Genomic DNA, 21,285 nt, shown 5'->3' with positions numbered 1-21,285 from the left:
AAGTTCAGCAGGGAGAGGACTTGGCTAGTCTCAACTGGGAGGGAGTTTTGTCTGAACACAGCAGTCCTTCACTAGTTAAACAACCCTGTTATATAAAAAAAACTCTTTGGGTTGTGTGAATTGACTTTTTTGTCTTCCCTTTGTGCAAGTGAGCAAACAGAACAGGTCTTCCATTGAGTGTAGTTTCCTGTTATTATGCAAAATAAATACTTTTGCTAGATAGTCTTCACCTATAACTAGAGGGGGGGGAGAAATGGAGAAAAGCATCATTTTGGGGGGGATGAGGATGAGGGAGTTACTAGGGCTGTAGGATTCTTGGTCATCACATATTTCCCGTAATACCCTATTTAGTTGTGCATGTGGGGAGGCAAAATGGTGGTTGCCAGTGGGGACTGCCATTTGTGGAATGCAACTGCCTCTCCACTCACCAAATATCGGTCTAGTTACAGGTAGGTAGCCGTGTACTATAAAAATACAGGATGGGCGTATAGACACCACCCTATACCGAAAACCAACTGACCAACAAACATGCTTCTAGCTACCATCCCAAACATACCAAACAATCCATTGTATATAGCCAGGCTCTACGTTACATCCGCATCTGTTCCAACTCTACAGACAGAGACTCTCACCTAAGAGATCTACAGCAAACCTTTTTAGAACTACAATATCCGCCCGATGAAGTTAAACAACAGATCAACAGAGCCAGACTGATACCCAGAGAGAACTTGCTGCAAGACAAACCCAAAAAAGAAAATAACAGAACACCACTAGTAATCACATGCAGCTCCCAAGTTAAAACAGTACAACACATCATCAGAGATCTACAACCTCTCCTAGACAATGACAGTTCTCTTTCTCAAGCTCTGGGAGGAAGACCTTTCATTGCCTACAGACAGCAACCCAATCTTAAACAACTCCTCACCATACTTAACATGGACACCGGTACCAGAGCCTGCAATAAACCCAGGAGCCAACTTTGCTGCCACATATACCCGGACAACACCATCACTGGCCCCAGCAACATCCAACATACCATCTCAGGACTATTTAATTGCACATCTTCTAACATTGTGTATGCCATCAAATGCCAACAGTGCCCTTCAGCTCTCTATATTGGACAAACAGGCCAAACCCTACGCCGAAGGATCAATGGACATAAATCTGACATCAGGAATCACAAGACAGAGAAACCAGTAGGAGAACACTTCAGTCTCCCAGCACATTCTATACAAAATCTCAAAGTAGCTGTCTTATTACAGAAAAAAATCAGAAACAGACTGGAAAGAGAAGTTCCTGAATTGCAACTCATTACCAAGCTTAAAACCATGGAGAGACCTGGTCTGAATAAAGACATTGGATTCTTATCTCATTATACATGATAAAGCTATCTTTAGCCATCTCGCCCCTTGTTTTTCCCTGCAAGACCAATTGCAGTTGTTAACAGTCATCAACAGGTTTACCACTCCTATCAGTCAATCACCCATTCCCACCACCTTTCTGAGTAATACCCCTCCCCACCCTCTGACTATACATAAGGGTCTGGTGACTTCTGTTTCAGTGTATCTGAAGAAGTGTGCATGCACACGAAAGCTCATACCTATGACAAACTTAGTTGGTCTCTAAGGTGCTACTGGTTTTTTATTTATTTTTTCAAATGTAGGTCATTCAGGAAAATTGAAAATAGCTGTTAGCAGCCTGACAGGGCACTGCAATGCTCCAATAAGCCTTCCCCATATTTCCTTTCCTATCCTATCCTATTTTATTGCTGAGAGGCCTCCAGTCAGGACCGGCCTGTCCAGGAGGCAGACTGAGGCAGTCGCCTCAGGCAGCAGAATCTGTGGGGTACCTCTGCAGGGATGTCTCCCCTGCCGCTGCCACTAGAAAATGCTGCTGCAGCTTCTATGTTCAGGCAAGATTGTGCGAGAGCCCTGTGAGATTGTGCAGAGGTCTCTAGGGCTCATGGGAGTCCTCACCAGAATCTGGCAAGCACAGCTGCATGACTGCAATATGCAAGGCTTTGGCAGGGGGAGCAAAGGGGACACACACACACACACACAGCACTTGTGCAGAGTGGCACCTTCCCATTTTGCCTCCAACATTTCGCCACAAATGAGGGATGTTGTGTCCAGCCATGGCACAAACTCATTATAAGCTGGCATTAATTCTTTAATTTTGAGCTGGGATATATCAGCATGCTAGGAGAGAAGGGTTATGGTTCTCTGAGAAAAGAAATCAAATGATTAAAGTGAGCTCAAAGTGCCTGTCCACAAGGAAGGTATCTCTGCTGCGACTTCACTCACTTCCAATGAAGAGGCAGAGGAGGATTGTCCACACTCACACGAGTTCTCCTGTTGTGTCTCTGTATGAGCCCATGAGCTGGGCTTGCTTACTTCCAGATAGGGGACACTCTGGAATACGAAAACTGAGGAAGGGTGCTCTGCAAAACTGCACTGAGGGCAAATAATTATGATTTGCACACTTCATAAAAGGAAAGCTTTTCTGGGCTTATTGTAGTGCAGCACCTTCAGTTTTATTTTTTTATTTTTTAAAATTGTCTGCTCAACTTGCACAGGGCACTTTTTTAAAGGCGCTCTGCACCCATGATCTAAGACTAGGGATGGACAGAAGGTAGGTTCACTGGCAGATCTCTGGGCTATTAGCAGTAGGGCCACCAATACTCCGTTGTTGTTTTTTACAAAAATAAATAAAAGCAACCCACAGCCACAAATTAGGCTGCTAAACTTGGGTTGGGGTAGGAAAACCAGGAATGGAACCTTGGGGTAGAGGGCAGACCAAATTAAATTTTGTGTGAAAGGACTGCAAGGTCAAGCTCTACTACTGAAAGCAAATTTTCATGCTCAGAGGCACCCTGATCCTTTACTGTTGTCATATATCTGGTCCTTTGTCATCTGGCTCTGGTTGGTGAACTTTGGAGTTAGTTCTACTAAAAGAAGAAGAAACCCAAAAGTGTACTCTGCAAACCCCTCCCGCCACGGCGATCTAAGGAATCAAGACAACCATGAGTCTTATGGCATCTCAGAAGACTTTACAAACCCATTGGGGCTTAAGCTCTTGTGGGCTAATGAATTTGTTAGTCTGCAAGGTGTATTCTTGATGCAACCAATCCCTCTTGAGCTTGTTACTCTTAAACTTAAACGAGTTTCTCTTGTCAAGAGAATTCATCTCCTGTTCCCTTGCTGGCTCCATCTTCTGAGATGCCAACATGAGAAATCCTTATCTTAGGACATCCTCAAGTGAACTAGGCCCTAATAATGCTCCTCTCTCAAGCTCTGTTTGTGCATGTATATTGGAAATGGACCATTCCAATTATCTGTTCTGTGTTGCAGTAACTTTGTACAGCTTGGTCATTGTACTCCCATCATGTTTGAAATAGCTGGTTGAGGAAGGCACTGTTTTCAAGAGAAGAAGTCTTAAGTAAGTTCTTTCCTTTTTCTTCTTTTCTTCTTTTCAGAGCTCTGAGGGAGATTCCCAGGCTTTGACAGAAGTGGATCTATTCATCTCCACACAGAGGATTAAAGTTCTGAATGCAGATACACAGGTAACAGGCATACAATCCTGATGCCGCAAAATGAGCATCTAGAGCTGCCTTCAGCACCCTGGTGCCCTTCAGATGTTCTGGACTGCAACTCCTATCAGCCCCAGCCAACACCAAAGGGATATGGAAGTAATCTAGCTCTACCAGTAGCTGTAGTCCAACAACAGCTGAGGGCCCGCAAGCCAGAAACCTCGGAGCTCGAGGTTTCTGCGCCTCTCCGCCAGCGCAGCAGACCAGAAGTCCTGAGAACAAAGCTTTCTTGTGGAAGAGGAAACTCTTTGCTTTTTCTCCTGTCATACAAAGGGCTGGTTAGTGAAGCCAAAGGAGCCACATAGTTGCCTAAGGGAGAGGCACATTGTAGCAGTAGGGATCCATGGGAAGGAGACCCCACTGGTGGCAATAGGTTTCGAACGCAGAGCCCTGAGGTACCCTGGAGACAAGTCCACTTTGGACACTGGAGGTTTACTCCCGTTTGTAGAGAAGCACAGGGAGAGCCTCTGTTGTTAAAGCAGTGAGGGGTGGGAAACTGGGAATCCCTCACACTGCGCCTGTTACTATGTCTTCTTTGCGGGGTATGGCTTATATTCCTTGAATGCTTAAAAATCCTGCTATGGCTTATTTTATGACTACGTCTTAAAATAGGGGAAACAGTAATAATAAATCAGTTTTGTGTGTGTGTGTGTGTGTGTGTGTGTGTGTGTGTGCGCGCGCGCACGCACTGGGAAGGAATGGGATCCAGACTAGCACAAAACTTCGGCATCAGTTGATGGGGCGGGGGAACCCAGAATTTTGGGGTCACACATTAATGAAGCTTCAATTACAACTTCCATCAGCCAAATGCATTTGCAGATTAGTTTTTGTGTCTGCCTTTTCCTTCCACTCACAGCTCCTTTGATCCAACTCTTGACCTTTGTTCCTGCAGACTGATATTTGTTTGATCAGTGTGGAACAGGCTTCCTTAACCTTGGCGCTCCAGATGTTTTTGGCCTACAACTCCCATGATCCCTAGCTAGCAGGACCAGTGGTCAGGGATTATGGGAATTGTAGTCTCAAAACATCTAGAGGGTCAAGGTTGAGGAAGCCTGGTGTGGACCATGAGGAGGAGCAGGAATGAAGGCAGATGGGCATTCAATTTGCTGTCCTCTGAACGCTTATCCCTGAATTCTATTGGCTTGTTTTAAAAATACAGTCGCAGTCTTTCATTTCTTGCCTAGGGGAAGTTCCAGTGCATCTTCTAACATTCAGCTTCCTCTCCCCTGCTTTCTAAATTGTACATTTTCAGTAATGTCTCTTATTTCCCTTAATTGATCTGTCGAATGCCTCTCATTCCTTAAGTGCGCGTGAATTTTAGTTGTGTTTATTGGAGCCATATAGCCAGTCTATTTGTTTTATTTGTCAGAGACATGTTGAACCCATTTCATTTTGAAATGTAAGAGGTGCTTTGCAGAATATTATACTTTTCATATGAGTACTGCATTATATGTGGTTTAACAACCAAGGTTTTTAAATCACCAAATTTAATTAAAAGCACAAACTAAATGGATTTAAACTGAGCTGCATCCAGGGTCTCTAAATGCCCATTTAATTAACTGAAATGTCAGATGGTGTGTGTGTATGTGTGTGTGTGTGTGTGTGTGTGTGTGTGTGTGTGTGTGTGCGTGCGCACCCGCTCCACTTTAGGCTTTTTATTTGTAATGACAGTTTGATTTGCCCACATCATTTATCAAAGAATAGAAAATCAATGATGCCTTCTATATATTGGTAATGGTAAGATTTTTCTGAAGATTAGCATACTCTAAAATGACCTATAATGATTAACCAAAAGATTGATCAAATTTGCTTTTCAGTGCAAGTTCAATAGGAGCTGATCTGTACATCACACAGGAAGAGGCAGGAGAATTCTGGATATTTCTCCTGCAGATTATTGGTGCAGGATTGCAGTGAACTGATGAACTGAAGCATGGAGACCATAAGAGCTTTGGAGGAGTTCTGCTGGCTCAGGCCAGAGCCCTGTCTAGTCCAGGGACCCAATTCCCATTCAGATGCCCCTGAGAACCCACAAGCAGGACATGAGGAAAATGGGCAACTTGCCAGTCTAGGAACAGAACAGAGCCTGGTCTGGCCCAGACCAAAGAGTCCAGGGATGAGGAAGCTGTGACCCTCTAGATGATGTTGCACTCCAGCTTCCATCAGCCTTGGTTCAGTTCTGGGCAGCAGAAGTGGGCTGGCGCATCCGTTTCAAGGCCGTGGGGCCAGCCACTGTTCTTCTAATGTTTTCTCTCTTCTTCTTTATAAAATATGAAGGAAAATGCATCATTTTCAAAAGTAGTTGGGGGCCCATGTTGATAGCTTTGGCTTATTGGTTGCTCCTAGGAAACCATGATGGACCATGCACTGCGCACAATCTCCTACATTGCCGATATAGGTAACATCGTCGTTTTGATGGCCAGGCGCCGGATGCCCCGATCAGCTTCGCAGGACTGCATTGAGACGACCCCCGGCGCACAGGAAGGAAAGAAGCAGTACAAGATGATCTGCCACGTCTTCGAATCAGAGGATGTAAGTGAACAGCATTTTGGAAAATGCATTATTTAGAGGTTGTGCATGACTGAAGCTTTTGCTTGGTTAAGCCTTTCAGAGATGTTCAGGGCCAATGTGTTTGCTGCCTTTTCATTCCCAGGAAGTTTGCTCTCTTTATTCCGCTTGGAATTCCCCGCTCAGAATGCACATCCGTGCGTTATTGCCCTTCTCCTGGAGTGCTTGGACCTTTAATAATTTACCTTACTTTTAAAAGGTCTTTAAAAGCAGACATGACCTAAAATGACAGCATAACATGGACTATCTAGCTCAGTGTTATCTACTTTGACTGGCAGCTGCTCTTCAGGGTCTTGGGCAGAGAAAGATCTTCCCCACCACCTGCAACTTTTACTTGGAGATGACATGGGGCGAAGTTTCTTTCTCCTGCTTGCAAAGCTGTAATACCTGAACCATGGTCCTTCTCTTGCCTTGGGATGGTGAGCCGAGGCTCATCCAGATGTTCCTGGACTACAGCTCCCATCATGTTTAATCATGGGCCATGATGGCGGGGGCTGATGGGAACTGAAGTCTAGCTACATCTGGAGGGCCACAGGTCCCCACCCTTGCCCCGCCCTTAAGGGACATCCCTTGCTTGCTGTCATTGTGATACAGACCATAGCTAGAGCTTTGCAGTGAGGAGAACTAAAGGGCTGGCAAATCATTGCAGGGCATTCAGAGCATAAATATAGGTCACCTAACACAACTGCAGTGATTTAATTGCATTACTCCTTAGTGAGCAATTGAATAGAATCTTGCTTGCGTACCTTTCCTTCTATTTCACAAGTAAAAGAGCTAGAGATGTCCTTTTAAAAATCATAAAAACTGATACTTTGTGGTCTGGAGTATCTCCACGGGAGTCAGTCCTCCACAGTTCTACCTGTAGTTACAATCCTAGTGTAATGACTGGCAGTGGAATATGTATGTGACATGTGCTTGACTCTAGTTTAGTGTGCACTAGATCATAGGCTTCCAAGCTGTGGTCTGTGGATCATCTGTGGTCATGGAATACTAGAATTTTAGAACTGGAAGGGTACCCAAGGGTCATCTAGTCCAGCGTTTCTCAACCGCTGTTCCGCGGCACACTACTGTGCCGCGAGACGCTGGCTGGTGTGCCGTGACGTGCGGCTTGTTTCCCGGGCAACGGCAAACCCTCACCAGCCGGAAGCCTCGGCTCAAGGCTCGCGAGAGCGCAAACCTGGCTGACGAGAGAAAGCTCCACTTCCGCCACCCCCGCACGCCGTTGAGGGAAAGGGAGCCAGAGAAAGGACTACAGTTCCCAGGGGCTCCTTTCAGGCAACTGTTCTCGCCGCTTGCTCTCGCGAGATGGCCCGGCGCCGCTCTGTTCCCCAACCCCACCTCTCGCAAGTTCGCGCTCGCTTGCGGCGCGGTGGTTGAATGTGGGGCGGTGGCGGCGATGGCAGCGCGCTCCGCTGCCTCGTCGTCTCCTCCGACGGAGCTGTCCTTGTCGCCGTTCGTCCGGAAGCTCCGTAAGTGGTGGATCCTCCGAAGCCCCTCTCCCTTTCAGGCTAGCGGAGACGAGCGCGCTGGAGCCGCAGCCGCTGCTTCTAGGAGCGCTGGAATGAGCGGCAGAGGGGAACTTTCTTCCAGGTGTGCCTCGTGATTTTTTTCATGTAACAAGTGTGCCTTGGCCCAAAAAAGGTTGAGAAACACTGATCTAGTCCAACCCCCTGCAGTGCAGGTCCATTAGCTTCTTCCAGGTGGTCCACAGTGGTAACTCTGCAGAGTGGCATAGTTACATGTGTATTATGAATGATGGGCACAGAGGCTGTTCCATTGTCCTTAGAACCTGGTGGTCCTCCCAGAAGGTGAACAGCACAGGCAAGGAATAAAGCCAAGGCTGGCAGCAAGATGGGGGATATAATTTTAAATATTTTAAATAAAATACTTCAATGTCTAGCAATTGTACATCAAAATTGCTGAACAACAGGCAGAAAAATCATTCCACTATTATTATTTTTTGCAGGCTCAGCTGATTGCCCAGTCAATTGGCCAGGCCTTCAGTGTGGCATACCAGGAGTTCCTCAGAGCTAATGGCATAAACCCCGAGGATTTGAGTCAGAAGGAATACAGTGACATCATCAACACCCAGGAGATGTACAATGACGATCTGATCCATTTCTCCAACTCGGAAAACTGCAAAGAGGTTAATTTGCCCTGTTCTTAAAGCAAAAACATATGTTTTGTTGCTCCTTCTTCACTGTAGGGTTAGGAATGTACATGCTGGGAACTCATGTGGAGTTTTAAGAACTCATTTGCAAACAATATATTTTCATCGTATGCAAAGAGTAACATAAAATTAAATCCATTGAGCTGAGTTTTGAATGTTGCTGTTTTTATATATAGTTCATTGAGTTTGGACAAGCAGCCCCTTTGCCCCTTCATCCACCCAGCTTTCCCACACCTCCCACTATTCACTTGTAAGAACATAATATGCACCTGCTCGATCAGGCCAATGGCCCATCTAGCCCTGCATCTTGTACTCACAGTGGCCAACCAGATGCCTCCATGAATTTGTCCAATCCTCTTTGAAAGCCAACCAAGTTGGTGTCTATCACTGCCTCCTGTGGGAGCGAGTTCCATCGTTTAACTACAGATGGTGTGAAGAAGTCTTAATTTTGTCTGTCGTGAATCTTCCAACATCCCATGATGAACACACACATGGATGCGCATGTATAACAAACAGTATCATGGAGAAGGAAGGGTGATGAATGAAGGGAAATAAATGAGCACCAAACTATTTATGAAGTCAATTTATATACTGCTTAATTACAGGTGTCCGGAATCTAGATGTAATGTTTGTCATATAGTTTGCCCTTTGGTAGTTGCTGCTGTTTGTTTACCAATAGTCAATGTGGGGGGAGGAGCCAGATCATGGCCAGGACAGAGGGGATGGGAGCTTAACCCTTCACCTGTCACTGTCCATATTGCAATTGCCACCGCCCCTGCAGCTGCTTAAAAAAATGTTTATTAGTATTTTCCATGCCGGAGTGAGAGCCAGGTACCGAGATGATCTGTGAGTGAAGCTCACTCCCCCCCCCCCGGGCCCTGGGGGGAGCTTGCAAGGACAATTGCCATCAAATCATCCTTGTTTATCCTTCACTAATGGTCTCCGCTATTGTCGGAGTGGCATCCATTAAGGCAGACCGGAACCAGAAGCCCACAGTTGTAACTAGTTCAGTCTTTGGCTGGGACCGATGGAAATAGTCCAGACCATCTGGAAGATGCCAAATTGAGGAAGGCTAAGCTAGTCTATTGCTTTTGGTGCCTTCCCTGATCTCCATGGCTTTGTTGAATAGCTCCTCTCCCTCTGCTCCACTTCACACTTGTACATCTCAGTAAAGTATCAACACCTTTTTTCATCAACACAGGGAACTGCCTTATATGAAGTCCTGTCCACTGAATTGTGTCCACACTGTCTGGCAGCATCTCCTCAGGGTTTTAAATGGGGGACACCCCCAGGACCTTCAGGTGCCCTCCCACTGAGTTTTCCCGCTTTCCCTTCATGTCTCCCCCTGCCAATGATCCTTTTCTTTTTTCCTGAGGAAAGCACATCCTTCTCATAGAATTGCAAGCCCATGTAATGGGCCTCCCGCCATGGGGAAATCAGCACTGCACAGAGTGGGCCTGTTGCCTGCTGTGCCTTTACATAGAGCAGTGATGGGCAACCTTTTGAACTTGATGTGTCAAAATTCGCCAAAAAACCGAGCATAACTTGGGTGGTGTGTTACTTCAGAAAAAAACCATAATTTCACGATATTTATAGTTTAAATAACAAAAATGTATAATTGTAATATATAATTGTATTTAATAAACCAAAAACTAATTATTTAACCAAACCAAACCAAAAACCCCTTATTTATCACAAAGTGCCCAGAGTTGTTGAGCTTTTTTGGGGGAGCTGCTAACCAAAGTTTTGGAGGTTTTTTGGGTGTGTGTGTGCAAAAGTTGCTTTGCTTTTTTTGGGGGGATGCCCCAAAGCTGCTGTGCTTTTTTGGGGGGGGGAGAGAACAGAAACAAATGACGAATAATACCTTAGCTGGAACTAACATGCAGCACCGACATAGTCTGCCAAAGCGCCAGAAAAAAACAGCACAGAATGGGTTAAAAAACCAATCTCTGGCTACCAGCAACAACAACAACAAAAAAGGATCTGGGTTTTAATAGTGGAGATAAACTGTAGCAGAGACAAGCTCTAGCGGAGACAAGCTGTAGGAGGAGCGGGAGAACAAATTGGGAAAAAACAACAACAGCAGCGTGAATGGGCCGATGGGGTGCATGCCAGCAGTGAGGGCTCTGCGTGTCACGTCTGACACGCGTGTCATAGGTTCGCCATCACTGACATAGAGGATGCATTGCTTGTGTCCTGTGTCTTGGATCTTTAAAAAAAACATAGTGAGGCTGACTGTATGTTTCCAAAATGGCTTTGCAGATTCTTACACTGCAGGTCCAGCTTCCTAAGTACATATTCCCCATATTTGGCATGTTGTCCTTAAGGGACTTTTCCTGCTACTCATTCCAATGTCCAGTGCTTTTTGGGGGAGGGGAGAGAAAGTGGGATGGCTTTTGGATCCCATCAGAACATTGCACCTTTTCCCCTAGGCTGGGCAAACGCTTTCTTGCAGAATTCTGCAATCCTAGAATTCCCACAAACATTCTCCCTCCAATTTGTTTTATATTTGCAGTTGCAGATAGCCAAACACAAGGGTGAGATTCTTGGTGTGGTCATCGTGGAGTCTGGCTGGGGGTCCATTTTACCCACAGTGATCCTAGCCAACATGATGAATGGGGCCCCTGCTGCTCGTTCAGGGAAGCTCAGCATCGGGGACCAGATTATGTCCATCAACGGGACCAGTCTCGTGGGGCTTCCCCTGGCAACATGCCAAGGAATCATAAAGGTACCACATGTAATGTCTCACTCTGAATGTGACTGATCCGTATGAAGGACTCTCTGATTTGAAAGCAGAAACTGTATGTACGGTACTTTTGTTACCCAAGAAAAATATTTTAATAAAAACCTTTTAAAGGAAGGAACGAAGGTACTGTTTCTCAGTTGGGATGAGAGGGGAGGGGTCTGTCCTGTGGATTGTGGAATCCCACTTCCTAGGAATTCTACAATTACACATTTTGATGTTGCCAACACTGTGGATCTTACCAACAGCAAAGGGAGACCGTGGGAGGATTAGATTGTCACCAGCTTATAAAATTCAAGGTAGCCTTCTCAAGAGCCATGAGGCCTCTCTGTCTTGTTGAAGTCAAGCGGGTCTCACTCTGGCTAGTGCCTGGCTTGGAGACTGCCTGGGAATCAGCTGCCTACCACATTGGGTTCCATTAGGGGAGAAGGGCAGGATAGAAATGTAAGGGGATTTTTTAAAATCATGATGGTGAATGATGAAGCATGTCCTTAGTTGTTGCCTCATCTGCCCATTTGGTAGGTTATGGAGGAATTGAAGCATTGGGGAACGCTTGTTAGCCCAAGGGCCACATTCCCTTGAAGGCAGGCTTCTGGGGGCCATATGCCAGTGGTGGCCATCCAGAGGGACATTCAATCCATTCCAGCCATTCCACCCCTACCGCCCCCTTCTCACACACCCCTACTTACCTCCTTGCGTTCAGGCAACCAAGACACCCACTGTTCAAGTTCAAGGATCCAAGTTCAAGTATACATTTGCACCAGGCAAAAGCATTTTAGAAGGGTGCAGAACAAGATTGGGTTTGGGGGGGTGGGGTGGGGGTGGCCTGAGGATAGTTCCAAAGGCCAGGGAGAGAGGCCTGGAGTGCAGAGTCAACTCCTGGACCTGTGCCTCCTGTCCCCACTGCATTAGAGCATCAAATCACGTCCCATGCAACAAGCTGCAGGAGTCCTTTGGGTGCCCCAAAATGGGATAAGGCAGAACCACCATTAGACACAACCAACTATGAAGTGGCTGCCACTGGAAACTGCTTTCCTTTGTTTGTGATAAAGAACTTGCTAAGCTTGAGAATATTTTTCAGGGTCTTAAGAACCAGACGCAAGTGAAGTTGAACATTGTCAGCTGCCCTCCAGTCACCACTGTTCTTATAAAGCGACCGGACTTGAAATACCAGTTGGGCTTCAGTGTACAGAATGGAATTGTAAGTTCCCTTTCCCTTGTAGTGCTGGTATGGTTGTTGGATTTGAAAACTATTGTCCTTGCTCAAAAAGAGTCGGATGGATAAGCACAATGGTTCTTATTTGCTGTTTTAAAAAAATATTACTGAGATTTTTCAAATAAACAAAAATTACATAATTACAAAACACATAAGAAATAACTTAGCTATGAGCTTAGTCCTTGTGCTACTTGTGGATGTGCAGAAAAAAGGGAAAACCCAAACAATTATTCAAAGAGTGACATGGAAATCCAACAAAGATAATTAGTAGATTTTAAGCTACAGACCAAAACTGTTTAGGTATAACCCCTGCTCATAATGACACTCTGGAGGAAGAACTGCTCCCTTCCGTCTCAAAACAAATTCAACAAACAGAGACTAAGTAATTGAGGTTCAACTCCTCTAACTTTTCTGTAACATTCTGTAACTTTTTCTGCAACTGCTAACTGCCTTACCTTGTTCCACCATCCTTTTAAGGTGAATTGGAAATGAAAATTTAAATTGCTGGGCTGCTTTGAGAATGCAACATTTAGCTGAGGGAAAAAGGCGAGTGAGTCCGTAGGTGGGCATGATAGAAGTGTATAAAATTTTGCACATGGTGGAGAAAGTTGACAGATACATTTCTCCCACTGGCATAGTGCTAGAACCCAGGGTGCTCCCATGGAGCTGAGTGTCGAAAAATTCAGGACAGACAAAAGTGCTTCTTCACACAGTGCTTAGCTAAACTACGAAATTCACTCCTGTAGGATGTGATAATGGCAATTAGATTGGGTGGCTTAAAAAGGGGTTAGAGACATTTAGTCCCATGGACTGCAAGAAGATCAAACCTATCCATTCTGAAGGAAATCAGCCCTGAGCGCTCACTGGAAGGGCAGATCGTGAAGCTGAGGCTCCAATACTTTGGCCACCTCATGAGAACAGAAGACTCCCTGGAAAAGACCCTGATGTTGGGAAAGATTGAGGGCACTAGGAGAAGGGGACAACAGAGGACGAGATGGTTGGACAGTGTTCTCGAAGCTACCAACATGAGTTTGACCAAACTGCGGGAGGCAGTGGAAGACAGGAGTGCCTGGCGTGCTATGGTCCATGGGGTCACGAAGAGTCGGACACGACTAAACGACTAAGCAACAAACAACAATGGTTATCAGTGGCAACTAGTCCATGATTACCTATGGAGTCTGAGTCATCATACATCTGAACAGCAATTGCTTGGGGCAAGAGTCAAGAGTGAGGACTATTGCTTTAATGCCATCCTTGTGGGCTTCTCAAAAGAGACATCTAGCTGGCTTCTGTGGAGCTGGGATAGCTCAGTTGGTAGAGCATGAGGCTCTTAATCTCAAGGTCATGGGTAAAAGATTCCTGCATTGCAGGGGGCTGGACTAGATAACTCATGTGATCCCTTCCAACCCTACAGTTCTATGATTCTAGAACTAGGTGGGTCTTGGTTTGATCAAGCAGACAGACCTTTCTTAGGTTATTACGATGACTTCTGCAAATAGCTGATTAGTAGCCATGATATAGCCTTGTTGAAAACCTGCTAAGGAGCAACAGCAAGTGAGGACTCTTGCTTCACAGCCTGCCTTGAGGTCATCCAGCTGACTGGGAACATGATGCTGGACAAGAGGCCCTTTCCATATTAGCCAGCAGGCTTGCTTGTTGATAGTTTGATCTCAAAGAAGTTCATGCCAGCTGTTATATTTGGAAGTCACCTAGCTGAAGCAACATTTGCACTAAAAAAGAACTCTCCAGTCCAGTTCTTCATGGCAGGGTGGTAAAAATCCCTCTGTTCATCCCTATGCCACACACACACCAATTAAACTTTCTAGTCCACATCCTTGCAGAGGTATCTTAAACAGATGACAGGAAAAATTTCTGGCACAGTTTTTTACTCCCAGTATGTTGTGTCCCCAGATTGCTTTCTGATTTGGTTTCCTATAAGGCAGAACCACTTTAACTGGGGTTTGGTACCATCTAGTGGCTGTTAGGTGTACAGTGGTACCTTGACTTGCGAACGACTCAACAACCGAATTTTTCGACTTACGAATGGGGCTAATGGCTGCACGCTTATGAATGTCTCGGCATCTGAAAGGAAACCACGGCGGTTTTAGATAGGGATTTTTCGACTTACGAATTTTTAGATAGGGTTGCTTCGACTTAGGAATTTTTCCATTTCCAATGCATTCCTATGAGAAATTGCGTTTCCAATGGCGCTTTTTGAATTACGAATTTTTCGACCTACGAAGGTGCCTTCGGAACGGATTAAATTCGTAAGTCGAGGCACCCCTGTATTCACAATTGGCCTCAATGCCACCCTGTTCAGTGAATGTCTAATGCAGGGCATATCGAGCACTTTTGAAGGCAAAACAGAAGGATCCACTTTGCCTTGAGGAGTAGGAGGATTTCTAAATGGTGAATCTGGAGTACTAGAATGTCATCTGACTGACATTCTTTTCATATAACTATTTCAATGCATTATATGTAGGGCTGCTTCTGAAAACAGTTCAGAAACTTCAGCTGGTTCAGAAGTCAGTGGCCAGGTTGCTCACTGGGACAAGACGTTTTCAGTGTATTGCACTGATCCTGGTCCGACTGCATTGGCTGCCAATTAGTTTCCAGGCCCAATTCAAAGTGCTGAGCCCTAAATGGCTCAGCACCACAATACCTCAAGGGCTGCCTCTCCCCATAGGAACTAACCCAGACCCTGCAATCATCATCTGAGGCCCTTCTTCGTGTGCCTCCTCCATGAGAGGTCCAGAGGGTGGCAACATGAGAATGGGCCTTTTCTGCAGTGGCTCCCTGTTTGAGGGATGATCTCTCCAGGGAGGTTCGGCAGGTGTTGTATTACATACCTTTAGGTGCCAGGCAAAAACTTTCCTCTATAGCCAGGCCTTTGGCCTCTAACCATCTTTGGCCTTTTAGAAGTGAGCGGGATGTTATTAATGTATTTCCTTTCCCTCTTGGCTTTAATAAATCTATGTGAGGGGGTTTCTCTGTTTGTTTGTAAGTTGCTTTGGTTGAACAAATTTTAGCAACAACAACAACAGCAATAGAAAAAGAATGCCTGTGTTGCAATTCTCACACTGAGATTTGTGATATTTCTGCCTTTTGCATTGTGTGATCTCATCCCATACTTTCAACCTTCCTGGGTTTTGTTTTTCACATCTTGCATTTTGCTTCTGATGTTGTTGTTAACATTACTGCTGCCTCAATTTTACCTTGGCAAGGACTTTGTTTTGCATATACAGTGATGCCTCACAAGACAAAATTAATTCGTTCCACGAGTCGTTTTGTATTGCGAAAATTTCGTCTTGCGAAGTGCGGTTTCCCATAGGATTTAAAACAAAACAAAACAAAATGCAAAAAAAATCATCTTGCGAAGCACGGCCATAGAAAAATTTGTCTTGCAAGTCACCAAAAAAACCACAAAACGCTTTCATCTTGCGAGTTTTTCGTTGCGCGAGGCATTCGTCTTGCGAGGCATCACTGTAGTCTAATATGACGATGGGGATCCCATGGCCCTCCGGTGTGGCTGGACTGCACTCCCCCATCCCTGACCATTGGCCCTGCTGGCTGGATTCCAATAACAACAATGTCAACATCTCTGATCTGATGTAGTCAAATAATGATAATTGCATGTATGCATGTTGAATTTCAAATGGGGAGCCAACCTCATATATTTACTAAAGGTGAGAGGCACTTCAAAAGGTGTGAATTTACCTACTGGTAGCAGGATTTTTATGTTTTAATGCTGTGACTCAGAGTTGTGCCTTATAGGCTGTGCCCTTGGATGTGCTCTGGGCTGCATCCTGTGCAAGAGGGGCCAGCCCTTAGACCCTCACCCAATACAAGGCCTTAGCCCTCACTTTTGGCAAGTTTGCATAAAGCTGACATGGAGCTGCCTTCCCCAACCGGAAGTCCTCCAGATGGTTTGCACCACAGCTCCAATCAGACCCAGCCAACCCAGCCTTAGAGCAACGGAAAACTTTCTCAACCTTGGATCCCCAGATGGACTACAGCTCCTCTTATCCTGACTGCTGGCCCTTCTCACTAGGGATAATAGGCTGAGAAAGGCTGATCTAGACAGTTAAGAACCCGTGAGCCTCTTAAGAAAAAGAGGAGATTAGGTCAGTGGTGTAGCGGGCATTGCCAGAACCCGGGGCAAGGCAAGCATTGCACCACCTAACCCTCTTTTGGGCATTGTGCAGGAGGCAACAGATATATTTCGCTGCACCCCTGCGACAGCTGCTCCTTACAGAGGTTGCCTGCTGGTCGCTGTGTTCACTCTTTCATCTCAGTGAGCTCCCACAACTTCTCTGTGTTGCCATTGCAGGCTGTTTACTTTGCCCAAGAACACATGCCGGGAGGGAGGCCCCAGGGAAGGACCAGTATAGGCCAGGAAAAGTCTGGGCTCCAGCCAGCAGGAGTTCTGCCCAGGGGTGGGCATCCCTTCATTGGCTACAAGAAGGAGGCACCTATGCAGCTCTGAAGGCCTGCCTAGCCTCCCCATGGCTCCAGAAGGCGGCAGCCAGGAGCTCAGCCATGCAGCCTCTGCCAGGGAGCCTGCCATGGGGGCACAGGGTTGCACCCCCTCAGAATTCAACTCCATAGGCCACAGCCCCCTCACCATTGGATTGGGCATATGTGTTAGCATATGGCATTTGGATAGAGCAAAAGTTACCTTTAGTGAAATGAAGTGTTGCTTGGAGCACATCTTTGATTGGAAAGCATTCAGACCAAGTATGAAGTAAGAAAGCTGATGCTTATGAAGGGAAGCACGTTCTTGATAGAGAAAAAGAGCTCTATACTCCTAGGTAGGTAACTAGTTGGAGAAATAATGAAGCCATGCATGCCCCTGTTCTCAAAAGATACAGCCGAGAGGCCCTTGCACCAAACGATAAGAACTTAAGAAGAGCCAGCTGCTGGATCAGGCCAGTGGCCCATCTCGTTCCGCACCCTGGATGCTGGATTCATTCCCATCTTAAACTGGACCTGATGAAACACTCACCCCTGTGAACTTATTGCTGTCATTGTGTACACATTTGATCCAGAGATGACAATTTGTTTGGGATCTCTTTGGGAATTTCCAACAGATAGCCCAGCAGCTGAGGGATTGAGACGGGGGGGGGGGAGAGATCTCACCACAAGAGCTTAGGGGCATTTCCTGCCAGCCAGCCAGCTGTGTTCATCTTAGGTCTGTGAAGCACAGTTGGATCCCCCTTCCTCAGGCTTGAACTGATGAGTTGGCTCCTTGTCATCTCCAGCTGTTGCTTTTGGTCTGTTACCACTAACTGACCTGGAAGTAATTCTAATCTAGCCTAAAAAACGGGGATGTTTCAAAAGTTTTCTGCATGTCGCTCCCACCTATCAACTGTGTTGTGCTATGTTGCAAAGCTTCCTTGCTAAATAAACCTAGGAGTCTGAAAGAGATTCCAGGTCCCAACTTGGAGGGAGGGAGAGATGGATACAGTATTTAGACTGAGCAGCAAGCCTAGCCTTGGAAATCAATCCCTCATGGTGGTCTAGACTCTGATCCTCCAGTTCCCAAACTTTTTCAGGAAATCCACCTCCTTGGTTCCATAAACTGTGCTTCCCATCCTACCCTACAAAAAGACATTATTGAGAATAGCAGTCTGCATGAAGGAAGATGCTGACACAATAAAATTCAAAGCAGTAACAATTAATTGCATATTTATTCAAACAATTCAACTAAAGGGAAAAAAAGAGCATTGACAGGTATAAGGCAAGGAGGCCATTTTTTTCCTAACCTGGCCAAAACTGAAATAAAATGCTTAGAGCAGTGCTTCACAAAGTGGGTGGTACTGTGCCCTGGGGGGGCAGTAGGATTCCCTAGTGGGCAGCTAAGAGGCAAGGAGGTGGCAGTGGGGGGCGCACTGGAGGTGTAAATAACAATAAAGTTTTGAAAATCTGGTACCACTGGATCATGTTCAATTTCACACCTCCTTCCCAAGGCCTGGCTTAAGCCGGCACCTCAAAGGGAAGAGGCTATTGATGGCTATTGACCATGATGACTGTGCTCTGCCTCCATGGTCAGGATACCAGTAGCTGCAAGCCACTAGAGGGCTCACTATGTTCCCACCAGGATCTGGGTGGCCACCAGTGTAAGAACAGGATGCTGGACTAAATGGGCCATTGGCCTGATCCACCAGGGCTCGCCTTATGCATTTACATCTAGGCCCAAGGGCAAAAGCTCGTGACCTTCTTCCTAGTTCTGCAGGACACCTGGCACAACCTTTTTAAAAAAGTGGGCGGGGGAAGAATGTGAATCTCTGTCCCTCTTTCTCTCCCCAGATCTGCAGTCTGATGCGAGGAGGGATAGCTGAGAGAGGTGGTGTCAGGGTTGGCCATCGCATCATTGAGATCAACGGTCAAAGTGTCGTTGCCACAGCTCATGAGAAGATTGTGCAAGCTTTGTCGAACTCTGTGGGAGAGGTGAGGCTTCCAGAGCAGAATACTCCCCCCCCCATAATAAAGGACTAACAGATTTAGTTTCTCCTTGTTGGAGGAAAGGGAAAGAAAAAGAATATGTTCCAGGAAACCAACAGTAGGCTGAATCCAAGATGGTCACCTTGCCTGTTTTTCATCTAGTTTCCCAGAAAGATTGTGTGTTTGGATTGTGGGTGAGTGGGTGGGTGGGGTGTTTAAAAAAAGAAAACTCAGATGCATTATTCAATTTCAGTGTTAGGGGAGAAAATTAACCAAGTATTGGAAATCAGTAGATTCAAACATGAAAAGCACAATGATCACTTGTCTTCATACGTTGTGGTAGTTTGATGAATTGGCATTCAGATAGTTGACTGAAGAGAGCCGGCTTGTAAAACAGGCATGAGATGTGTAAACATTTGTCAATATCTAAGGAGAAATTGGAAAGTGGGAATTTCAAGATTGTGTGCTGGAAGGGAAGAATTTATTTAATCTGGGGTCCCTATCCACAGTAATTTGAGCACACAGAGGCCTTGGAAGCAACATCTACCCAGTGTCCCATCTCTGTCTCTAACATCAAACAAATACCCTCCGTATGGTAAGGATCTGCAGAAAGAATGTCAAGGAGAGGGCAGAGCTAGCGCCTTTTCTCCCAACATCAATATTTGTGTGTGCAGGGTGTGGTGTCTTTTTCTTTTTGCATGCCAGCAGATTCAGACATTTGAGTCCCAGATTGATACGATACAAGGCATATCAAAGAGAACTAGAACCCCAGAGAGGCAGCATTCTTACAAGGGAGGGGTCCTTCTCTAGAATTCCTTTTCTCTTGAGATTCTTATTGTTTACCACATTTATAGAGCTGCCCTGGGTGACTTACAACAAAATGTTAAAAACACAATGTACAATACTTAGTTTTTAAAAAGCAGTTCTAGTGTCACTAAGCTCTAGCCCTGAACTAGTTCCAAAACCAATGTATTTTACCCTGTCTGGGACAAGCACTGAAAAGTTAGTCAGATGCTGCGTGTGTACTACAAGCCCTTACCTGCAACAGGTATTGGATCGTCTTTCTTTCAAGTCATCCCCAGATGGTAATTTCTGTGCTCATGATAGGCCTGTAGGAAGACTTGTTTTCCACGTGCAAGGAGATTGTGCTGCCAAGGTATTTTCAAATATCTGTGCTCACACACACACACCCCAAGTGCATTTTGGGTTGGTATGACTGAGTTGGCATAGACAGGAGCCTGCCGAAATGTTTTAAATGCTCTCCAGTAGTCAGCAATAAGAACGGGACATATGTCTTTTCAGTTTTCCACGTCCACTGTTTGAGGCTGTATTGCAGCCAGTTTCTGGGAGTCCCAAGTGGGGCGACTGATGTTGCACTCAGATCCTGCCTGTTTATTTAACTAGCAAGACTTATATGCACCTAATGAATGTAATGATAATCTCTGCAGTCTACATCAAATTTATGAGCTTCTCAGGGGCCTCTGGTGGACCACTGTGTGTACGTGATACTGGGCCTTTGGCCTGATCCTGCAGGACTTTTGGGCTCTTAAGAACTCCTTTACTCTTTTTGATGTCTTCTAATCTCGAATCTTGTAATCTAATAATTTATTATTTATATGCCGCCCATCTGACTGGGTTGCCCCAGCACAATACATCACACCCTAAAATCTTCCCTGAACAGGGCTTCCTTCAGATGTCTTTTAAAAATCACATAGCCGTTTGACATCTGGTGGGAGAGTGTTCCACAGGATGGGAGCGACTACTGAAAAGGCCTTCTGCCTGGTTCCATGTAACCTCACCTCTCGCAATGAGGGAACCACCAGAAGGACCTTCGACCTCCGTGTCCAGGCTGGACGATAGGGATGGAGATGCTCCTTCAGGTAAACAGTGGTACCTCAGGTTAAGAACTTAATTCGTTCCAGAGGTCCATTCTTCACCTGAAACCATTCTTAACCTGAGGTACCACTTTAGCTGCTGCCAGGCGATTTCTGTTCTCATCCTGAAGCAAAGTTCTTAACCCGAGGTACTATTTTTGGGTTAGTGGAGTCTGTAACCTGAAGTGTCTGTACTGGGCTGAAGCCGTTTAGAGAGGTCAGGAGGACCCTTTGCTGTTTTGCAACCTGCTTTTGAAGTGCCACTGAGAAGACAGGCAACTATGCCAGTGACCCCTTCCTCCTATGCCCTCACTGCCCTTGACCTCACTATTGGCTGTGGTGCCCCATGTGATTTTGGTGCTGATGTTACAGAAGTGTGTAAACAAAATCACATGGTGCACTGCAGGGGTTCTAACTATAGGCAAATGAAGGCAAGGACATGCTGGTGAAGGAGGATGGTGAGTTAGCCCCACCCACCCCTAATTTGTTTGGCTGTGTTGATGGTGCTGCTTTCAGACTGGCTATTGAAATTATGAACTGTTTGGATACGGTTTGATGCTTGCTTGTTTCCCAGCTGCTTCTCAGTGGGAATCTTCCTTTTTCGCCTTCACAGTCCTTGGCTTCCTTTGCCCATACTGGTGGTGTCTAATCCTATTGGCTTTGACGCAGCAAGTGATTTTGTTT

The 21,285-nt window shown here is 45.8% G+C and overlaps 1 protein-coding gene across 3 annotated transcripts in view; it reads left to right on the top strand.

Moving 5' to 3' along the window:
- APBA2 (amyloid beta precursor protein binding family A member 2) overlaps positions 1–21,285 on the top strand; it is a 100,996-nt gene that overhangs the window by 78,104 nt on the left and 1,607 nt on the right. For all 3 annotated transcript variants that reach the window (XM_088657318.1, XM_035132241.3, XM_088657319.1), the window contains 6 exons: positions 3,476–3,562; positions 5,933–6,118; positions 8,121–8,300; positions 10,840–11,052; positions 12,149–12,268; positions 18,593–18,733. In XM_088657318.1, coding sequence (XP_088513444.1) covers positions 3,476–3,562; positions 5,933–6,118; positions 8,121–8,300; positions 10,840–11,052; positions 12,149–12,268; positions 18,593–18,733 — 927 coding nt within the window. The remainder of the gene's footprint in view (positions 1–3,475; positions 3,563–5,932; positions 6,119–8,120; positions 8,301–10,839; positions 11,053–12,148; positions 12,269–18,592; positions 18,734–21,285) is intronic.

Source organism: Zootoca vivipara, chromosome 13 (genome assembly GCF_965207765.1).
Source record: "Zootoca vivipara chromosome 13, rZooViv2.hap1.1, whole genome shotgun sequence".
NCBI classification, from domain to species: Eukaryota; Metazoa; Chordata; class Lepidosauria; order Squamata; family Lacertidae; genus Zootoca; species Zootoca vivipara.
The sequence above is the reverse complement of the archived record's forward strand: the minus strand, read 5'-3'. Positions and strand labels throughout refer to the sequence as shown.